The 20,246-nt window shown below is 35.5% G+C and overlaps 1 protein-coding gene across 4 annotated transcripts in view; it reads left to right on the top strand.

Annotated features, from left to right (window-relative positions):
• LOC149182352 (uncharacterized) overlaps positions 1-18,771 on the top strand; it is a 62,340-nt gene extending 43,569 nt beyond the window's left edge. The window contains exons 2-6 of one of the 4 annotated variants that reach the window (XR_016257104.1): positions 15,735-15,897; positions 16,032-16,081; positions 17,920-18,051; positions 18,339-18,425; positions 18,640-18,771. Coding sequence is in view for 2 of the 4 variants with exons in the window: in XM_089416821.1 (XP_089272947.1) it covers positions 15,786-15,916; positions 16,032-16,081; positions 17,920-18,051; positions 18,640-18,656 (330 nt within the window). In the remaining 2 variants the exon portion in view is untranslated. Of the gene's footprint in view, positions 1-15,734; positions 15,917-16,031; positions 16,082-17,919; positions 18,052-18,338; positions 18,426-18,639 lie in introns of all 4 variants that reach the window. The other 3 variants (XR_016257103.1, XM_089416823.1, XM_089416821.1) reach the window with 3 other exon arrangements.
• Positions 18,772-20,246: the final 1,475 nt, after the last annotated feature.

Here is a 20,246-nt window from a genome sequence, read left to right on the forward strand (position 1 = left end):
GGTACAAGCCAAACTTGTGTATGTTGACGTAGACCCTGCGATCCTCCATATTCTCCTCAAATGTGCCTAAAAAGATGTCATTGATGTCCTTCCATTTCATTTTGATCTCCTTGTCTATGAACAACTTAGTGTCTTCATAGATGGGCAAGCTCATAGACACGTGCTCGACCACATCAGTGTCCTTTGACCCTGCTCTCTTGAAAGCCATTATACCTATATTGTTGAGAGAGACGAACACCTATGATACCTGGAGACATAGCAACACTCATGTAAAGAACAATGTCAGTTGAAAAACCAAAACAACTTGAGGACTGAGATGTAACACACTTGGGTGGATGACTGGAAGATTTGTGCAATTTTCACTGGAACGCTGGGAGATTGACTGCCAAAATTGTGTAGAACACAGTCCGGACCGTCAGTGAGCTGACTGACTGCTGAAACTGCACAGAGCACAGTCCAGTTTTGCCTTCTGAGGACTAAAATTTTGCAATGCGCAGTTTCAGTCTGCTTGACTGTAACCCGGTAAAATTGCATCTGTGCAATTCTAGGGGCCAACAAGGCACGCCTCTTAGAATTGTGAAGAGAAATCCTAGGAGGCCAGTGTGAGGCAAGATCTACACAATTCCTGGGCAGATGGTAGAGCCTTCACTCTCATAAATGTGCAATGCAAGCCGGGCAAGGCAAGGTCTGGGCCAAGGCAGCCAAGACCCGCCGACGCGCAACCATAGAATAGTAAAGGCTAAATGCATGTGCGAAGCTGAGTGCAAACATGAGTGAGTAAACATGCATGTAATCAATGAGTGAAAGATTCAGTAAACGAGAAAACAAGTAAGTGTGTGAAGTGAGTCGCCGCAACGACGACTGTCAATGCAAAAAGAATGTCATGCATGCAACAATAAGGAGATGAAATGGAAAACTTGAAATTGTGCTTCTACAAGCTAACATGCATTAAACGACAGCAAGTGTTCAACAAAACCAAGCAAACAACACTCACACAACAACAACAACAACAACAAAAGCGACAGAAAAGAAACAAAAGACATGAAAAGTGGACTTACCCGAAAAAATTTGAGTTGAGTGTGTCAAATGCTTCTAGATGCGATGGGGGATGCCACAGCTCCAAGATCGAAGTGAAGAATGAACTCTGAAGCATCGAATAAATAGTTTTGATAAGATCGAGGCTTATGACGCACATGCCACAGATCTAGGAAAAAACGAAACTTGGCAGGAGGTTTCTAAAATTCCTTTTGCATGTAACCCCTACTACTAAAAATGGATCCCTAAAATCCAAGAATTATTTTCCTTCTTTCTTTTTTCTTTTTTGGGAAAAATCAGCCCATGCATGCAAAGCAATATTTCTCAGTCCCGGAGAGAACCAGTCAACTTTGGAGCATATGCAACGGACTACAAGCCTCTGGATGACTTCTGCGCAGTTTCTAGGTTGAGTGGCTCTGGATGCCCCTCAGGCTCTACATGATTTCTAGACTGAAGTCAAGGTTGTCAGCCAGATCTGCGCAAATTTTGAGAGAAACCCATCGATGGGCTGCTCTGCGCAATTTTCAGAGGGAAGGTTGCCTGCTTTCTCTATGCATTTCTGGAGAGCAGTAGGTTGCGTTAATTCTCTACACAATTCTAGAGGGTAAGGTTGGTTTCCCTCTACTTTTGTGCAATTCTTCAAGTGAGAACAATAGCCAATTAATGACCAAGTCACAGGATGTCAGCTTGCAGGTGGAAGGCAAACAAGCTAGCAGACACAAGCTGATAAGCCACAGAAACTCAACTAAAGCATAACTACTTGTCAGTGCAAGACATGTTGTTGAGGATGTTTGGTAGGGAGGCTCCAAAATGAAGCTAAGGAAAAATTTTGGAGGGTGGTAGTAGCCACTACAACAACTGCTAAACACCCTAGACTAAGAACATATAGAAATGTAGGCTTAGATTTTTTCCAATGCTTTTCTGAATATGATTTGTCTGTTATTCCTAGAGGCCAAAATATTTTAGCTGAAGCCTTGGTTGTTTCAACCAGCACTTGAAAAATGCCTTTTCATCCCAATAGGAAGTATGTGGTAGAAGTAAGACACATGCTATTTGTCCTTGATAATGTAAAATATTGGAAGGCTTTTGGTAATGATAAACAAATAGAAAACTTCTTACAAATGAAAGATGAATTTGAGACTGTAAATATTGATATAGAAAATGATATAGACAAAAATGAAAAAGAAATAGTGGTTAATGAAATAGATGATAATCAAGAAGAACTTGAGGTTCTACAATTAAAGGACAATGTGTTACCAAGAGGATTGGTACCATTGGAAGAGATTCTTGACTTTGACGATGTAGCCAAGAAGACGAAAATAGAACCAGTATGAGCTGAGGTAGATGAATGTAACATAGGAACTGCAGAGAACCCCAAAATTGTCAAACTGTCTAAATCCTTACCACCTAAAGAAAAAAAAAATATATTGAGCTTTTTAAAGAATTCTCTGATGTGTTTGCCTGCAGCAATGAAGACTTAAAATATTATGATACAAGTATCATTCAGCACACCATTCCCATCAGGGAAGATCAAAATCCTTTTAAATAGAAATTGAGGAGAATAAATCCAGTTTTACTTCCTTTGATAGAAAATGAAGTCAAGAAACTTTTTGATGCAAATATCATTATACCCCTTAGATTTTCGAAATGCGTCTCAAATCTAGTACCTACTAGGAAGAAAACAGGTGAAATTAGGTTGTGTATATTTTAGAAATCTTAACAATGTTTCTCTGAAAGATAATTATCCCCTTCCTAAAATGGATCACATCCTACAAAAGGTAGTTGGCTCCAACATAATCTCACTGCTGGATGGTTTCTCAGGATACAATCAGGTTCTGATTCACCCTGAAGATCAACACAATACAACAATTACAACACCATGGGGAAATTTTATGTATGTAAAAATGTCTTTTTGCCTGATGAATGTTGGGGCCACTTTCCAAAGAGCAGTGGAGATAGCCTTTGCTGATGAAATTGACAAGTTCATTGTGATTTACCTAGATGATATAATTGTGTTTTCAAAAACAGATGAAGAACACTTGCACCATTTAAGAAGAGTTTTTGAAAAGTGCAGAAAATATGTTATCTCCTTAAACCCTAAGAAAATACTTTTTGGTTTAGAGGAGGGAAAACTTCTAGGTCATATCATTTCTAAAGAAGGTATTAGAATTGATCCTAACAGAGTCGAAACCATACTAAAAATTGACCCTCCCAGAAACAAGAAAGAAGTTCAATCCTTTATTGGTAGGATAAATTTTCTCAGAAGATGTATTCCTAACTTGGCTGAAATCTTAAGATCCATTACAAATATGTTAAAGAAAGACATGGAAATAAAATGGAATACAGAAACCAAGAAATCCTTTAATGAAGTAAAGATAGCTTTAACTATTGCTCATGTTTTGATAAGCCCTGAATTTACAAAGGATTTCATTAATTTTCTTTTGCATCTGAGCATACTATTGCAACTATTTTATTGCAGAAAAACAATGAAGGCCATGAACATCCCATAGCTTTTTTCAGCAGAGCTCTGAGTGATGCATCTGTAAAGTAAAACATTATGGAAAAACAATCATTTTCTTTGGTAAAGGCATTAAAGGATTTTATAGTATATATCCTACATTCTCATATCATTGCATTTTTACCAAGTGTTGTGGTAAAAGATATTCTCACACAGACTAGCCTAGATCGCTGAAGAGGGAAATGGATTTTTGTGATCCTAGAGTATGACATTGAGATTAAACCAACCAAGATCATCAAAGGTCAGGGATTGGAAAAGATAATGGTTGAGTCCAATTTTCATGCATTGGATATCAATTATATTATTTCACTAGATGAACATGAAGAGATGGCGACTCCACAGGTGTCTGAGACCTTTGCTACTTCACCATGGCATGTCGGCATTATCTTTGTACTACAAAAATTACAAGCTCCTCCTGGTTTAACCAAAACAAAAGCTAGGTTTCTTAAAATTAAAGCTATGAAATTCTATATTTTAGATCAAAATGTATATTGGAAATATGGTGGAGGTATTTTACTAAACTGTTTACTGAAAGATGAAGCAAACAGGGTCATGGAAGAGTTTCATCAAGGACATTGTGGAGGCCATTTGTATTAGAAAACCACAACCAACAAAATCCTAAGGTCTGGCTTTACTGACCTACCTTGTTTGTAGACGAGCATAAGAAAGTCACCACTTTCCACCACTGTCAAACCTTTGAAGGCAAGAGAAAACTTTTGCCTTTACCATTGAAACCCATTTTAGTTGAAACTCCTTTTTAGAAGTGGGGCCTAGATTTCATTGGTGAAATCCATCCCAGCTCCTCAGGCCAACATAGATGGATCTTAACAGCCATTGATTACTTTACCAAGTGTATTTAGTCTATCCCAACCAGGCAAGCCACAGATACTGTCATTATCCAATTTTTAGAAGGTAACATTCTGTCTAGGTTTGGATGCCCCCATAAGATTATCACTAACAATGTTGTTTCCTTTAAGTCAAAGAAAATGGTTGATTTTTGTAACAAATACCACATAATATTAGGACACTCAACTTCCTATTACCCACAAGGAAATGGGTTAGTTGAGTCGTCCAACAAGAGTTTAGTCAACATCATAAAAAATCTACTGCAGGAGAATAAAAATTTATGGCATAAAAAGTTGATTAATTCCCTGTGGGCTGACCGAATTAGCACCAAAAAGTCTATTCGAATGTCTCCATTCCAGTTAATATATGGATTTGATGTTGTGTTTCCAGTTTCTCTGGAAATTCCTGTTTTAAAATTGTTACAAGAATCACAAGTGGAAACTAATGAATTACATAGGAGGATTAACCAGACCATACAGTTGCAACAATCTAGGGAAGAGGTGTATAAAAAAACTCAACTTGTTCAAGACAACATCAAAAACATCTATGACATGAGAACAAAAGCAAATGATTTCCAATTAGGCGACCTAGAGTTAAAGTGGGAATCAAGGAATGAAGACAAAGGTGAGCATGGTAAGTTCGATAGTTTGTGGAAAGGGCCATATAAAATGAAGCTTTCAGAGGCAATAATGCATTTTTCGTGAAGGACTTGATTGAAGAAGCACTTCCTGGTGGACCTGTCAATGGTAGACTTCTCAAATACTACTTTCCTCAAATTTAAATCAGTTTCATTTAGAATCATTGTACATATCATTTTACTATTCTACTGCAAGAGCGACAGTGGCTCACATCATAAATTGAAGCCCGAAGAGAAGGCCCTAAGCTTCTGACGATTTGTTACCCATATTTATGATTGACAACAGGTGGATCAGATTCAGTTGCAGAATAAAGAGATTTTTCTCAATGGATCAAGGCTATTGATCTGCAGTGTTCTTGACACCTCACAAGGAGAGTGCCATCCCCATTGGAGCCACTGTTAGGGTCCTATATATCAAAGGATGACTTGATTATAGCTATAATTTTGTATATGAGATGTTGTAAATAATCTTCCATTCTGCAAATCTATTTCTAAAGAAAAAATAGCAAAGAAAAGAAAAGAAATGGGGATATAAAAAATATATACATGTGAAAAGAGTAAAAAATAAAAATATGAAAAAACAAGAAAAACAATGAAAATACCCCATAAAAAATATGGATGCAAGTGAGCAAGTCAAAGTGCCACTCAAAAATGAAAATTTTCATTAGAAGTACCTTAGAAAAATTTCAATAAAGTGCGCATCTTGTTTGAATGCCACATTGAATTAGGAGAAGTATATTAGTTAGTTTAATCACATTGTTTAAACGTGATTAGACTGGATTAAATAAAATTAGTTTAGGTTAGTGAATGAATCAGCCACACAGTTTAATCGCAGTTGAATTAGATTAGTAAAAATAAAATTAATTAACCACAGTGTTTAAACATGGTTGATTAAGTTTTAGTGTTAAGATCAATTGTTAAGTTAATTTAATCGCAATTTTAATTTATGATCGTTGACCTTTGCTGCTCCCGCGCCACTAACCTCTTGCCATGTGGACTCCCCCATCCCCACCATTCGCTCATATGCCCTCCTTTCCCCTCCACTGCCTGTCCGCCACCTCATGCCTGCGGACCCCACCCCCTTCCTTCAAAGTAACCTCCTGCCATTACTTTTCCCCCAATATAATGTTGTTATCTGGCACTCCCGCCACCACATCAGCAAACCCATTTCCATACTTTTCGGCCACTTATTTTGGTTGATCAATCTCAGGAATCCCTGCAGGTATCTAGTCAAGCAGATTGATACAAATGGCAGGAGACAAATTGCATTTTTGGAAGCTACAGGGTTATTTTTCAGGATCCAAAGTATGCCTAGGCATTCATCACCAAAGCCACAGCCATTCTTCTTCTTCTTCTCGTCATGGCTAACCATTTATGTGTTATATGAGGACAGAAAATGGATTTGATGGTTAAAGAAATTTTTTACTGTATACTTCATTTAAAAACGCAGTATCTTCAGTAGGTGATTTTCGGGCTCATTTTTTGGGCAACAAAGATGAATTTCTCAATTTCGAGACATGGGTTTTTTGCAGGATGGTCCCAATTTAGTCAAGCGATGAATATTTTGCAGAAATTGTGATCAAATAGAGATATTTTGCTAGTTTTCTGTAAGGCATATGTTCAATGCCATTTTCTGCAAAACTATATGCCATGTTTGCTCTGTGTAATCACCTTTCCAAGCAAGTTATCATTTTACTCATCAAGCAAGTCATTTGGCTAACCAAGCTAGGAGAAAACTTGATTTTCCCAAGGTCACTTTAGAGGTGCACCAATTCTCCCGAGGAAATTGTATTTTTGACATTTCTCTAAAACCATGACACCTGTGTAAAAAGTGAAGGAGGTTTTTCTTCCTTGGCCTATTTTGGACAAAAACCTCTCTCAGTTTTCTAAAATTCATCTTCTCTTGCTCAGAAACATCATTTGAGTGAATTATTGAGCCTTCCTCTGGCCTGCAAGTATTATTGAAGCACTTTGAGAACAAAAATTTGCAAACCTTAGACCTAATGACCACGTTGACTCTTTACTTATCAAGTGATAAAAACAAGACTGTAAATGATTTCAAGACTGTCTTAATGAACTTTAATAAACAGAGTTGAGCCAGCAGGACATGGCATGAGGGATAAATGAGTGACCAGGTCCTTCCGTCAGAATATGGCATGCTCCTAAATGGAATGCAGGTGACTGAGCAGAATGGGACACCTAAAAATGAAATGCAAAAAGAGTTTTGATCTCTGAGGAGGACTGAAAAAACCGACTCTAACTGACTCTAACTTCCCTGCACATATAGCTGCAGGGGTCGGCGCACTCAGCCGCGAACTTCTACCTTAGGCCTCTATGCACTCAGTTGTAGAGCCTCTTCCTATGCTAAGATTCTTTGCTCTTAGCTCTCACAGACCCATTACATCAATGACTCATCCATGATCTACTGAAATGAACTACTAAGAGACTCTTCTAGAACTTCTTTTTATACAATGCCATGGTCCGTGGACAATGGGTAGATCTCTAAAGCTGACATGACTTACAGAAAAGAAGGGCAAAAACCCTTAATGACTCTTTACGTCTTCATGCTCAGGGACCACAAAATGCGGAGATGTTACATTCTTCATACAAAATTTGGCCTTTCTTCCCCAAAATATGGGCTTTTGACCCCAAAATTGGCTCTAGGGGAATCCGTTCCCAACAACTTACTTCATCAATGAAGTTGACCTAAATAAATGATGTGGATAAATGTCAATTCAAGGAACACGACCAGGTCTCTGCAAAAGAGGAAAGGTAAAATCAAAGGAGGTACTTATAATTTTCTATGACGTATATAATTTTATAGGTCATGATAATGATCATAAAAACAATCTGCATAAATTAGAGACATTAAAGATAAAAACCATGTCAATTGTTATGGTTTTGCAACATGCTTATAGAATTTTGAAAATGACAAGTCTTAATGACTCTGATCAATCTAGGGTTTGTATAAAATATGTTATTTCTAACAAGACCTTGAATACCTTAAAAATATAGGGTTTTGCATCTAACTATTTTGTGTGGTTGTACAACTTTATAGTTTGTAAGTGGCAGGTCTTGGTATCTAGGGTTTGTAAACCCTAGAAAAGTATGGAATGAAAGAATAAACCCTAGAAATAGAAACCCTAACTAATTTCCGCTTTGAAAGGAAAACGAACCTAGATATTGGCAGATATTATATCATGATGATGTGAAAAACAGGATTTGATAAAAAGGGGTCCAAGAGTAAGCTGGAGTCAACCTTTCTCCAGAGATAAGTATTTGACACCTTGATTATTATTAATGCTATTGTCTTTATATTTTGTCTCCTTTTTCTTTTATAAGTCTTCTAGTCAAAGTTACATGTCAAGGCTAAGTTCTTTGTAAGGTTTGAATAAGTAGATGAAATACTTGAAGGAATGTGGCTTAGCATGAAGACTATGAAGGAAGGAGTATTTTGATGTATGTATCGCGAAGGCTATCGGATGGGAAGAAACAAGAAGGAAAGATAGAGCTATAAAGGTCCTAATGGTTACGATATTGAAGCCTCCTAATTAGTTCGAATTGATGATTGAAAGCTAAAGAGCATAAAGTTGAAATATGTTGTAATATGAGATAGATTGTGCAAGGGATTATTGACCTCAGAGGGGGAAAGTAACAAAATTTGACACCTTGACTTGAGGCCATTATGATTTGGCAAGGCTGATATTGATGATTTATTTTAGATGTGATTTGGCTCCCCGAAAAAGAATATTGCAATAGTATATGCAAAGGATGGAAATAAATAATTTGTTGGATCTAAACTACGTGGTTTGATCATGGAACACATAGATTCTATGGATAGCACTATTGATGACTTGGATAAGCATGAGAGAAAAATTGATATTGGAAATTTGATATGACTTTTTGAAAAATATGAGGAATAAAGTTGTTATGAAGAAAGAATACATGTGTTAGAAGTTGTGAGGAAGCTCGGCTCCTTGAAGATGATAGATGAACATTTTAATGATAATTGTTGAGATCTTGAAAGGTTGAATTTTGATATGATGTGATGCTATTAAGAGCCAAGAAACCCTATCGTGAAGATGAAATGTGAGATAATTTAGCTCCGTAAATTATTTGACATCTCAGAAGGCTGAATCCCAGTAATGATGATACATGAGAAAGGGGCCTTGCATCTACAACTATATATCCATGGAAGAACAAGTAGATGATGTATGCGACCAGCTAAGGATGGTGATGATGTCTCCTTGATTGAGAGGGAGAAATAAATATCCTCCATTTTTTGAGGAGTAAGGATCTCCTCCCTAGTTGAAAGAGAGTGATGATGGACACCATATTCTTCATATGTGTCATGCACTAGGCCATGATTAATTGCCACATGTCTAGTTTATGGCATTGGGAGGGAGAATGGAATATTGGATAAGCATCTAGTAATCATTACTCCTGGAGGATTGGGAATCCAGGATAGGAAGCAGTCCCATGGAATAAAAATCTTTGAGGATCTGATAACGTATCCAAGGTAAGATTGGTCGATGAGGAACAATATTTTTTAAGGATTGGGAATCGAAGATAAAAATAGTTTCGGAAGGAAATACCTTGTGAACATTCGAATGGGGCATGTCTTTTGAGAGGCTATGATGGTGTCCATGTGTATGCCTCCCAACATTGTGCTCCCAACATGGCTTATCAATATAACTCTTCTTATGATAATATTTCAATTTGAGAAGTATCCTTGTACCGATTATGTAATAATGAATACCTCCCTAGTTAAGAGGGAGTGTTGGAAAATGTAACTAGGTTTGGTATTCATAATGATCCATGTACTTATGTCATTGTATATTTTATGTACAAGCAAAGAGAAGAAAAAAAATTACTATTATTAATTTTTAGTAGTTAAGAATGTTCATCATGCTTATAGGATTTGTTGAATCAAAATCCTCATTGGACTTCCTGTAAAGAAAAAGAGAAAATATGTAATGTTGGGTCAAAAATGCCTCTATATGTCAAGTCGGCCCTACCCAAAAAGGAATGCCTATTCAAACCCCTTTGGACAATATAAATATAGGGTGATATGAGCTCATTTGGACACACAATTTTCTTGATTCGTTCTGAAATTTCGTAGAAGAAGAAGGGTTCAAGTCTGAAATTGAAGAAGGGTTATTGGAAGTTCTGCCTTATCATATCTCTTGTTTAATATTTGTTGTTGGTCTCTTGCTATTCATGATTTTTTTGTGTAGGAGTGTTTGACTTGGAATCTAGAAGGTTGAAGTCTTGGATATCTTACTTTGATCTAATTCTATAAGAAAATATTTTTTCTCGATTTTCCCCTTGGAGGGGTTTTGGCCTGGCTTGGCGCCTATATCTTGTGTTCATTATTTTTCTTGTGATCTTCATGTTTATGTTTTGGTAATTGTTTGATGGAATAACATAATAAATATCAATAAAAGGCCAACACACTTCATAAAAAAATATCAAGGAAAGAGAAATCTAATATAAATTGTAAGCCTCTTGATTTCTCAACAAGATGGGTGGTTGGGAGATGTTAGAAGAAAACATCTCTCTTATAGAAAAACTCATAAATCCATTAATTTGTCTTAGAGCGATCGATCTCTTTCCCATGCATGGCCTAGAGGGTCTTCAATTAATATGCATTAATTGTATTCTCACATGTTTCCTATTTCCTCATTATATATTTACCTTCCCATAAATCTTTCTTTTCCTTATGTCTGCTTCCATAGTTTTTTTCCATTTTTTCCAACAGGTGTTAGTCTTTTGCAAGATATTCAATCATCCAACTATTCTTCCTCCATATGATTCTCGAATCCCCATACTTTTGTTATTCTTCGTGCATCTTTAAATTCCACTATTTTCTATCTCAACAAGTTTAGTGATTGGAAGCTTAAACAACAAAGTAATATATTGATCTTAAAAACTACATCATAGACCTAGAAACAAACCAAAAAAGTATATTGCAAACATGGGAAAAAAATAATTATATCTATCACAATGCCAAATGGTTAATTGTTGCCTATATCTTAAACTATAAAAAAGATTAGTAAAAAGGCATAAATGTGCAAAGGGGAAATCCAATGTTTCACCTATTTTTATCTTGGACCTAAAATTCAACCTAACAACTTATATATTGATCTTCACGACTACAACATAAATCTACAAACAAACCATAAATGTGGATAGAAGAAGTTTTATCCAATACAATGCCAAAGAGTTAATTGTATCCCATACCTAATTTCCAACATATCTATATCATAAAACGAAAAGTTTGAACTCTATAAACTAATGATGAAAATTAAGAGTAAAACACTGGCATAATAAAACAAATGTGAAAGGATTAAAAAAAATTGAAGCAACAGATAGAAGTACATTTTAAGGTGTCAAAGATTTGTTCATGGGAATGCAGTGACAATGGCACGATTAGGTAAAGGGGTGTACCATATTTTATACATATATACATACATAACACAAAAACATTAAAATCATATTATTCACCACGTCTCATCAAGTATCAATATCAACATTGATAGTAATATAATATTAAATGGAAAGAGTCAGCATTGAGTAATAGGGAGTATTATCCTAATACGAGAATTTACGTTTTCAATTTTTACAATACTACAAATTAATTGAGAATCCGATTCAAAAGATGTTATACCTAGACATTTAAAACAAGGCTAGATTTCTCATCAAAACCATGATAGAATGTCATGAAAGATGGAATACTTATTGTCCACGTCCTATACATACTTCATTAAGATGCTCTCTTGGTTTTGGAACATTTATGAGGGCTTCAAATCATAGGCAACAAGAGAAGCCAAACTAGTTGAATCTCCTAATCGACATGCCATATTCATTGGTTGCATTTACTCAAAGGACCTTTTTGTACCATATCTCTTTTCCAGAATAACCTTAAGGGTATTATAAACACAAAACAAGTTTCTCTACCTTCCTTGATCCCAATTAGGTGCTCTAATTCCTCTCAAGGGAAAAAGAATCGCCACATATGGGGGCGGCCATATAAAAAATTGTAGTAGCTCTAGGATATGTTTGTATGAAGCTTTCACTAGTTTATTGAATTCTACCAAACATCTCTATCATATAAAGTGTCTATTGTGCCAAATTTTCTCACTTGTAAGTGAATAGGCTAAAGAAACTCCTAGTATGATACATGCTCTTCCTATTATGTACCTAAGCACCAACAAGGTAAAATTTGCCCATCATGAAAATAGTTATAGGCTTCAAATTATATCATATGAGTCAAATCATACCATATGAGTCAAATCATGCATAAACATACTTGCTAAAGCCATTATGTATTAATAGTTGAGTACATATCAAATTTGATTAGGCATAATAATGCCTAGACAATGGATAGGACTAAACGGTCCCTGGAAAATGTTCATTTTTTCAATTTAGCGGCCTTAGTATACTTCAACTAAGAGCATAATGCTTTGTGTAGAGTCAAAATGAACATTTAGCTTTAACACATTGTACCAAGCCACTGACAGAGGGCCCACAAATGGAGACATTGTCTATAATTAATTGTGCAAGTTGTTGCTTGATCTAGAAACTATTAAGTGAAGAGAGCTTCATTCTGGTTCTCAAAGTAGTTTTTCCACCATGATAACCCACTAAGGGTATATGGATGTTGAATTATTAACATTAATATCTAGGTGTGCATCATCGATGTCATCACTTCTATTGTTCGATATTGTTCAATAAGAAAGGCATTGACCTTTTTGGCCAACAAGTCGTGACAACATTCATTATCAAAATGGAAATATTTCCTATTGATATAATCAATGTTTCTTCTTCCCTTCGCCAGTCAAACTAGGTGTTTCTTGATTATGAGCAAAAACGAGCAACTTAGCATCTTGGAATATATTTAGGAGGGAAGATCCAAGAAGGAAATTGGTAAGAGTTTTAGCTTTGTGTCGATGTGAGAAAGAAAACCTAAAGTATACTTTATGCAAAAGGGTTAGCTTTTGATGTTTAGTTGTAAAAGGTGGATACATTCTCCATTGGATGGGGCATATTTCCACATCCTACAATCCCAGCCCTACCATCCAAATTGGTATTCTATGATAACAACATCTAAGAGATAACTCATAGTCCTTATGAGAGGAGAAAATTGACATAGAATAACTCATAGTGCTCATCAGAGGAGAAAATTGTCATAGCGTGAGGGCACTTTGATTATTTTAATTTGGTACAATTATTTAATCCCTAAAATAGGATATGAAAATGTCATCATGATGACGTGATCTTACAATCTTTCTCATTAAAGACATCATCGTTTGTAGGAACTGAGGTGACAGAAATAACCTAATTGGATATTAGAAGAATGGATTTTGAAATGAGAGTACATGGAATAATTACAACAACATGATGCTGAGTTATAGAATGTCCTCCTAATAAGATTAAGCTAATCATTTGTAGCAGAAACACCTATGCAAAAGATATGACCTTCATATCCTTAGTTGGAGGTGCACCATGGAGAAGATGCTAACTAGGGCATGGTATGAAGTAAGTTGAGGATTGGAGTTGGACTCGATGCTCAGGAAGACATCTCCATGCAAAAGTGTGAGTACTATAAAGCAAGTAGATGAATGCCAACAAGGATGAACATTAGAACATATTAAAAATTTTGAGCTTGTGGATATATATATGGTTATTAACTTATCTTCTAGCAAATGCAAAATAAGGGAAAGAAGAGATGACATTGTAGACCTTATTTTCCTTGCAGAGCTTGTAGAAGTTATAATACCCACAATTTTATGTCTTTATGTGAAATTGGTAGGGCTCAGAAAAAATCACATCTCAACAATAGAAGGGTGTATCATCACAATCAATTGTATCAATGAATGGTCTAATGGAAAATTTGATAAACCACTACAAACATAAAGTAAATATTGCTTCATGGATGCATCCAAAATGATATGGTTGGGGATGAGTGGTAGAAATTTGAATTTTTTCAATCAATTGTTGAGAAAGCAAGTTCTTTTTGTTTCCATTGTCTATGATTAATTGTGCAAGTTGTTGCTTGATCTAGAAACTTAGATGAAGTGAAGAGAGCTTCATTCTTATTCTCACAGTGGTTTTCTTCCATGAGAACCCACTAAGGGCAGGTGGAGGTTGAATTATTAACATTAATATCTAGGTGTGCATCATCAATTTCAACACTTATGTTGTTCGACGTTTTTCAATAAGAAAGACATTAACCATTTTTTCCTACAAGTCGCAACATTCATTATCAAAATGACAATACCTCCAATGATAGAATCGATGTTTCTTCACCCCTTCACAACCAAAGTGTTTCTTGATTGTGAGCAATAGCGAGCAGCTTAGCGTCTTGGAAGATATTTAGGAGGGATGTTCCAAGGAGGAAATTGGGAAGAGTTTGAGCTTTGCATTGTTGTGAGAAAGCAAACCTAAAGTATACTTTATGCAAAAGGGTTTGCTTTTGTTGTTTAGTTGTAAAAGGTGGCTACATCCTCCATTGAGTGGGGTATCCTTCCACATCTTGCAATCCCAACCCTCCCTTCAGAATTGGCAATCTGTGATAGCAGCGTCTAAGAGGCAACACATAGTGCTGCTTATTAGAGGAGAAAAATGACATAGGATAACTCATAGTGCTTATCAAAGGAAAAAACTAAGGCAAGGGTGAGAGTGCTCTCTAATTATTTTAATTAAGTTCATTATTTAATTCCTAAATTAAGTTCATTAGTTAATTCCTAAATTAAAACATGTTGTGATGACATGAAAAAGGGTTTTGAGCTTTCTTCTATATCTGCATGCTTCTATTTTAAAAAAAAATAAAAATTTTATTGGATTCTATTTTTAATTTGATTGCTTGAATGGTGCTTTTATTACTTTTTTTGCTTAATTACAAGTGATTATGCTTTTATTACTATTTCTTACATGGATTATGTTTTTATTACTATTTCTGTCGGGATGACATGGATTATGTTTTTATTACTATTTCTGTCGGGATGACATGGATTGTGCTTTTATTACTATTTCTGTTGGCATGACATGGATTGTGCTTTTATTGTGCTGAGCTGAGAGGAATTGTGAAAAAAGCTGGAGAATAATCCGAGCCGTCCCTTGCAGAGTGCGAGAGATAAAGGGTGCTGCTTATCAAACGGGTTATCTCAACGGTTAAAGTTCTTGATTGCTTTAATTCGATTTAATTTTTGGATTCATATTGGCATTGGATTGGCATTGTTGTGCTGCTCCTCCTCCTCCTCTCAGAGTTTCTGCATTGTGTGGTCTAGTCTCGTGCGTCTGTATGTTTGGAGCTCCATGTGTTGTGCGTGTATGAATGTGGTCTGGTCTCTGTTGTTATGTGTGTTTCTGTCATCTGTTTGGTGTGTCTATCTGTGTGGTGTGGTTGTATTCTCTGAGAGCTGGAGGCAGAGGCGTGCTTGTGTTTTCATAGAGGAAGAGGCAGAGGCAGGTAGCCTATCAATTACTGAATCAAGACAACTTTGCCCAGGGATGACAGTTAAATGAGGCATCCGAACTCTGCCCAGGGATCACAATTAACTGAGGCATCCGATCACTCTGATTATGGGTTGTGGGCTGCAAATAAAATTAGGTGAACGAGAGAGGAATCGATTTGATTTTAGAAATTTAATTCCGGTAAATTGATGTTCAGAGTTGTATGGTTTTTTAAATTAGATATTCCGCATTCTTGGTGAGGCGGCAGTATAGATCCTTAATTGCACAGAAATGGAGAGAAACAGGGCCTGCCAATATGGATCTGGGCGGCGGCCATCGTCAAATACCGGCCACTGGGAGCATTATTCTGGAGGAGAAATTCCTCAGAGTCTGCGGTTTCTTGGTGATCCTCTGCACCCATGGTGAGCGGTTTCTTGATTTTTTAATTTAGATCCTCTGCATCCATGTTTTTCGGTTTTTTAAATTAAATCTTGTGCATCCATGCTGCTGAGACGGTTTCATATTCATATTCCACAGGAATCCTATGCTGATACCAGATTGCAGTCAGTGTGCCTCGCTGTGCCAAGGTATGGGATCCTCTGCATCGATGTGAGGCGGTTTCTTGGTTTTTTAAATTAAGTCCTCTGAATCCATGTTTCTTGGTTTTTTTAATTAAATCCTTTGAATCCATGCTGAGGCGGTTTCCTTTGGTTTTTTAAATCCTTTGGTTTCCATGTTTCTTAATTAGATCATCTGCATCCATGCTGAGGCGGCAACATAAATCCCTCGTTGCACAGAATCGTTTTTGAGGAGAATCTAAGGGCAAAGAAAAAGGGATTGAGCAATGCCCCTTGCAAATATCATGTCTATGTGGATTCATCTCTCAGAGGTAAGCCTGTAAGCATTTTCTTGACGGACTATGTTAATTTTGTTGGGTGTCATTGTCGATTGCACCAAGGAGAATAGGGGATTTTATCAGAAATGCATACATATATGTGTCATAAAGAGAATGTTCAGATTTCACTGTACTTTCTAGATAATTCATTCATTTATGATGAATTTACAGTCATGGCTGTGATGATGTCATGAGTTTGATAATAAATTTATGTATTGCTGTGAATAAAACGTTGATTCTCCTACTCCAACCTTCCAAAATCTAAAATGGTCAAACATATATCTTCTAATTTGATGGGAATTTGGGTTCTGTCTCAGAACATCCTTGAAACTCATCTCCTTGCCCTTGCATACTATAGCTAAGGATATATCATAAACCTGGGCCGAGGTTTCTCATAATCAGCATAACCATAATTTATTTGGTGTTAGATGTGAGCAGCACCAAATAGAGATGAAAAATCCTAAGATGGCCTTTATTGGTGTCGGTCCAAGAGTGTTTTCTATTTGTCCAAATTTGCAGTTATTGATTTTTTGGGCTTCGGTCCAAGAGTGTTTTCTATTTGTCCAAATTTGCAGTTATTGATTTTTTGGGCTTGGGTGGTTGGATTTGCTTAACATTTATTTGCAATTATTGTTGGATTTGCTTAACAGGACTTGGACTTGTGCTTGGATTTGTTCACAATTATTTGCAATTGACCTGAACAATCCTCCTAAAATGACTTGAATCAATTTTTGAAACCTCAAAGTCAAAACCATAATCATTCCTCCCATAATCCAAAAGCTTCCTTCTGGTTTTTATAATAAAGCTAACAAAATTTGCTAAATTATTCATTATATCCGGAGAACTTGAATTACAGTGGTTTTGGGAACTTGAAATACAACATAAATGCTAAATTAATTATTCATTATATTTGGAGAAGTTTGATTAAACTGGTTTTGGCACCACCAGTGTTTTCTATTTTTCCAGATTCGCAGTTTTATTGATTTCTTGGGTTTGGGTGCTTGGATTTGCTAACAGCTATTTATAGAGATTCTAGTCTAGACCACGGAACTCCAACTCTACTCCAAAGTTTCTAGGGAACTTTGCCTTTTGGTAGGGGTTGCATTTGTAAGAAATTTACTCATCTTTGTTAGTTTACATGCCTTAGAATAGTCTGCCAACAGAAACTTTGCCTATTATTTTGGATGCATATACAGTGACAGTGAATAATATGTTGGACTAGTTGTTTTGTATTTCGTCTCCTAGTGCTTGTTTTCAAAAAAGGTTTTGAGTTGTGATCGATCACTCTCATTCATTCTTCGGTGTGTGTTTGTCATTATTGTTATATTCATATAAAATTCAATTGTTCCCACTCAGTGTTTGGTGGATATCTTGCCATTATAAAAAATAAAAACAAAAAATTGGTGGATACATTTGGAATTTCGTAAGAATTTGTACACCATTATATGCCAAATTGATGGTTTTTGTGTTGCCAAATAGACTATATATATTATATGCCAAATTCATGGTTGTTCTGTTCTCCCACTGCAGCGTCCGTTCTCCCAATGCAGCAGCGTCCCTTCTCCCAGATCATTCCTCACAGTGCAGCAGCGTCCCTTCTCCCAATAACATTGAATCTAAGCGCATGGAAAAAAGGAAACCATTTAATTTCTTCCGTCAAAGGTAAGCAATTTTTTTAAATACATATTTAATGAAAAAAAGAATGTTCAGATTCATTTAATTTCTTGTATGATCCTTCAATATATGTATGCTGTATTAAATACATTTCCTCTTACTTCTATATTTTTACTTTTATTTACTCTCAGCTTTCAAAACCGTCAAACTCCATGTTGTGTTTTTTACTTTTATTTACTCTCAGCTTTCAAAACGTCAAACTCCATGTTGTGCTGGGAATGTTTGATTGATTATGTATTTTAATTAATTGGATGAATATGCCCAATGAGTTGTAGGCTATCTGCGAGTATGATGGCTTGTATTGCATAGATATATCACCGTTGTTGCAGAAAAAGATACACCATAGTGCAAATGGTGCAAAGGTTAATTCAAACCTTTATATCAACTTTCAATTTATTCATTGCCTTTAATTTCATCATATCTCTATGTTCTAACCTTTGCATTCACTTAGCAAGTTATCAAATTAGGGGTTAGTCCCTTTGCTTAAAATATTAAATTTAATTCAAAAAAAAATTCTACTTTATAGATAACCAATAGATGACCACTAAATTTTAATAATTGTTGTGTTTTTTGCAGATGATTTAAGAGCCTGAAAAAAATACAAGCATGATAGGATAGATGAACTATCTACATGTCATGACAGAAGATATGAATTCATTATGTTATTATGACCCAAATTAAACTAGTAGTGATTTATTTTTCATCTTTATTTTGTAATTACTCTAAGAACATTATCATTATAATAAAAGTATTATTTTGTTTGAAAGGGCTAAAAGCCCTTTCTCGTTGCTCTTGAGGATGGACCATGGCCGTCCTCAAGGGTTTGTGTCCTTCTCTCCGCCTTACTTTTTCATTTACTTATTTTAGAACTAGATACTTTTAGTTTAATAGATTGCAAACTAAAATCTTTTAATGCATAGATTGATTGACGTGTTTTTTTGTTACTTGAATTTACATGTAGAATTTTGTGGAATGATTGTTTTTTGAGTTTCATTTATACGATTGCGTTTACAATGAATTTCTAATGTCCAAAATTTGATATGCAATGTTTGTATCTTTGTGTGTTTACAATGTGTGGGATGGCCAAGACTTGATATCTAATATTTGTATCTTTGTGTGTTTAGAATGTTTTTTGTGATGTTCATTATTTGATGTGTATATTTTTGTGTGTGATGACCCAAATTTGATATGCAATGTTTGTATCTATGCGTGCGTACAATGTGTGGGATGACCAAGACATGATATCTAATGTTTGTATCTTTGTGTGTTTACAATGCTTTTTGTGATGTTCATTATTTGATGTGTATATTTTTGTGTGATAACCAAAATTTGATATTCAATGTTTGTATCTTTGTGTGCTTACAATGTGTGGGATGGCCAAGACATGATATCTAATGTTTGTATCTTTGTGTGTTTACAATGCTTTTAGTAATGTTCATTATTTGATGTGTATATTTTTGTGTGGGATGACCAAAATTTGATATGCAATGTTTGTATCTTTGTGTGTTTACAATGCTTTTAGTGATGTTCATTATTTTATGTGTATATTTTTGTGTGTGATGACCAAAATTTGATATGCAATGTTTGTATCTTTGTGTGTTTACAATGTGTGAGATGGCCAAGGCATGATATCTAATGTTTGTATCTTTGTGTGTTTACAATGCTTTTTGTGATGTTCATTATTTGATGTGTATATTTTTGTGTGTGATGACCAAAATTTGATATGCAATGTTTGTATCTTTGTGTGTTTACAATGTTTTTTGTGATGTTCATTATTTGATGTGTATATTTTTGTGTGTGATGACCAAAATTTGATATGCAATGTTTGTATCTTTGTGTGTTTACAATGTGTGGGATGGCCAAGACATGATATCTAATGTTTGTACCTTTGTGTGTTTACAATGCGTTTTGTGATGTTCATTATTTGATGTGTATATTTTTGTGTGTGATGAACAAAGTTTGATATGCAATGTTTGTATCTTTGTGTGCTTACAATGTGTGGGATGGCCAAGACATGATATCTAATGTTTGTATCTTTGTGTGTTTACAATGTGTGGGATGGCCAAGGCTTGATATCTAATGTTTGTATCTTTGTGTGTTTACAATGCTTTTTGTGATATTCATTATTTGATGTGTATTTGTGATGTGTATGACAATGGTTGTAGTTTGGGATTCATTTGCAT

Source organism: Pinus tabuliformis, chromosome 3_2 (assembly GCF_031772625.1).
Source record: "Pinus tabuliformis cultivar Carrire ecotype Pingquan chromosome 3_2, CPIR1, whole genome shotgun sequence".
NCBI classification, from domain to species: domain Eukaryota; kingdom Viridiplantae; phylum Streptophyta; class Pinopsida; order Pinales; family Pinaceae; genus Pinus; species Pinus tabuliformis.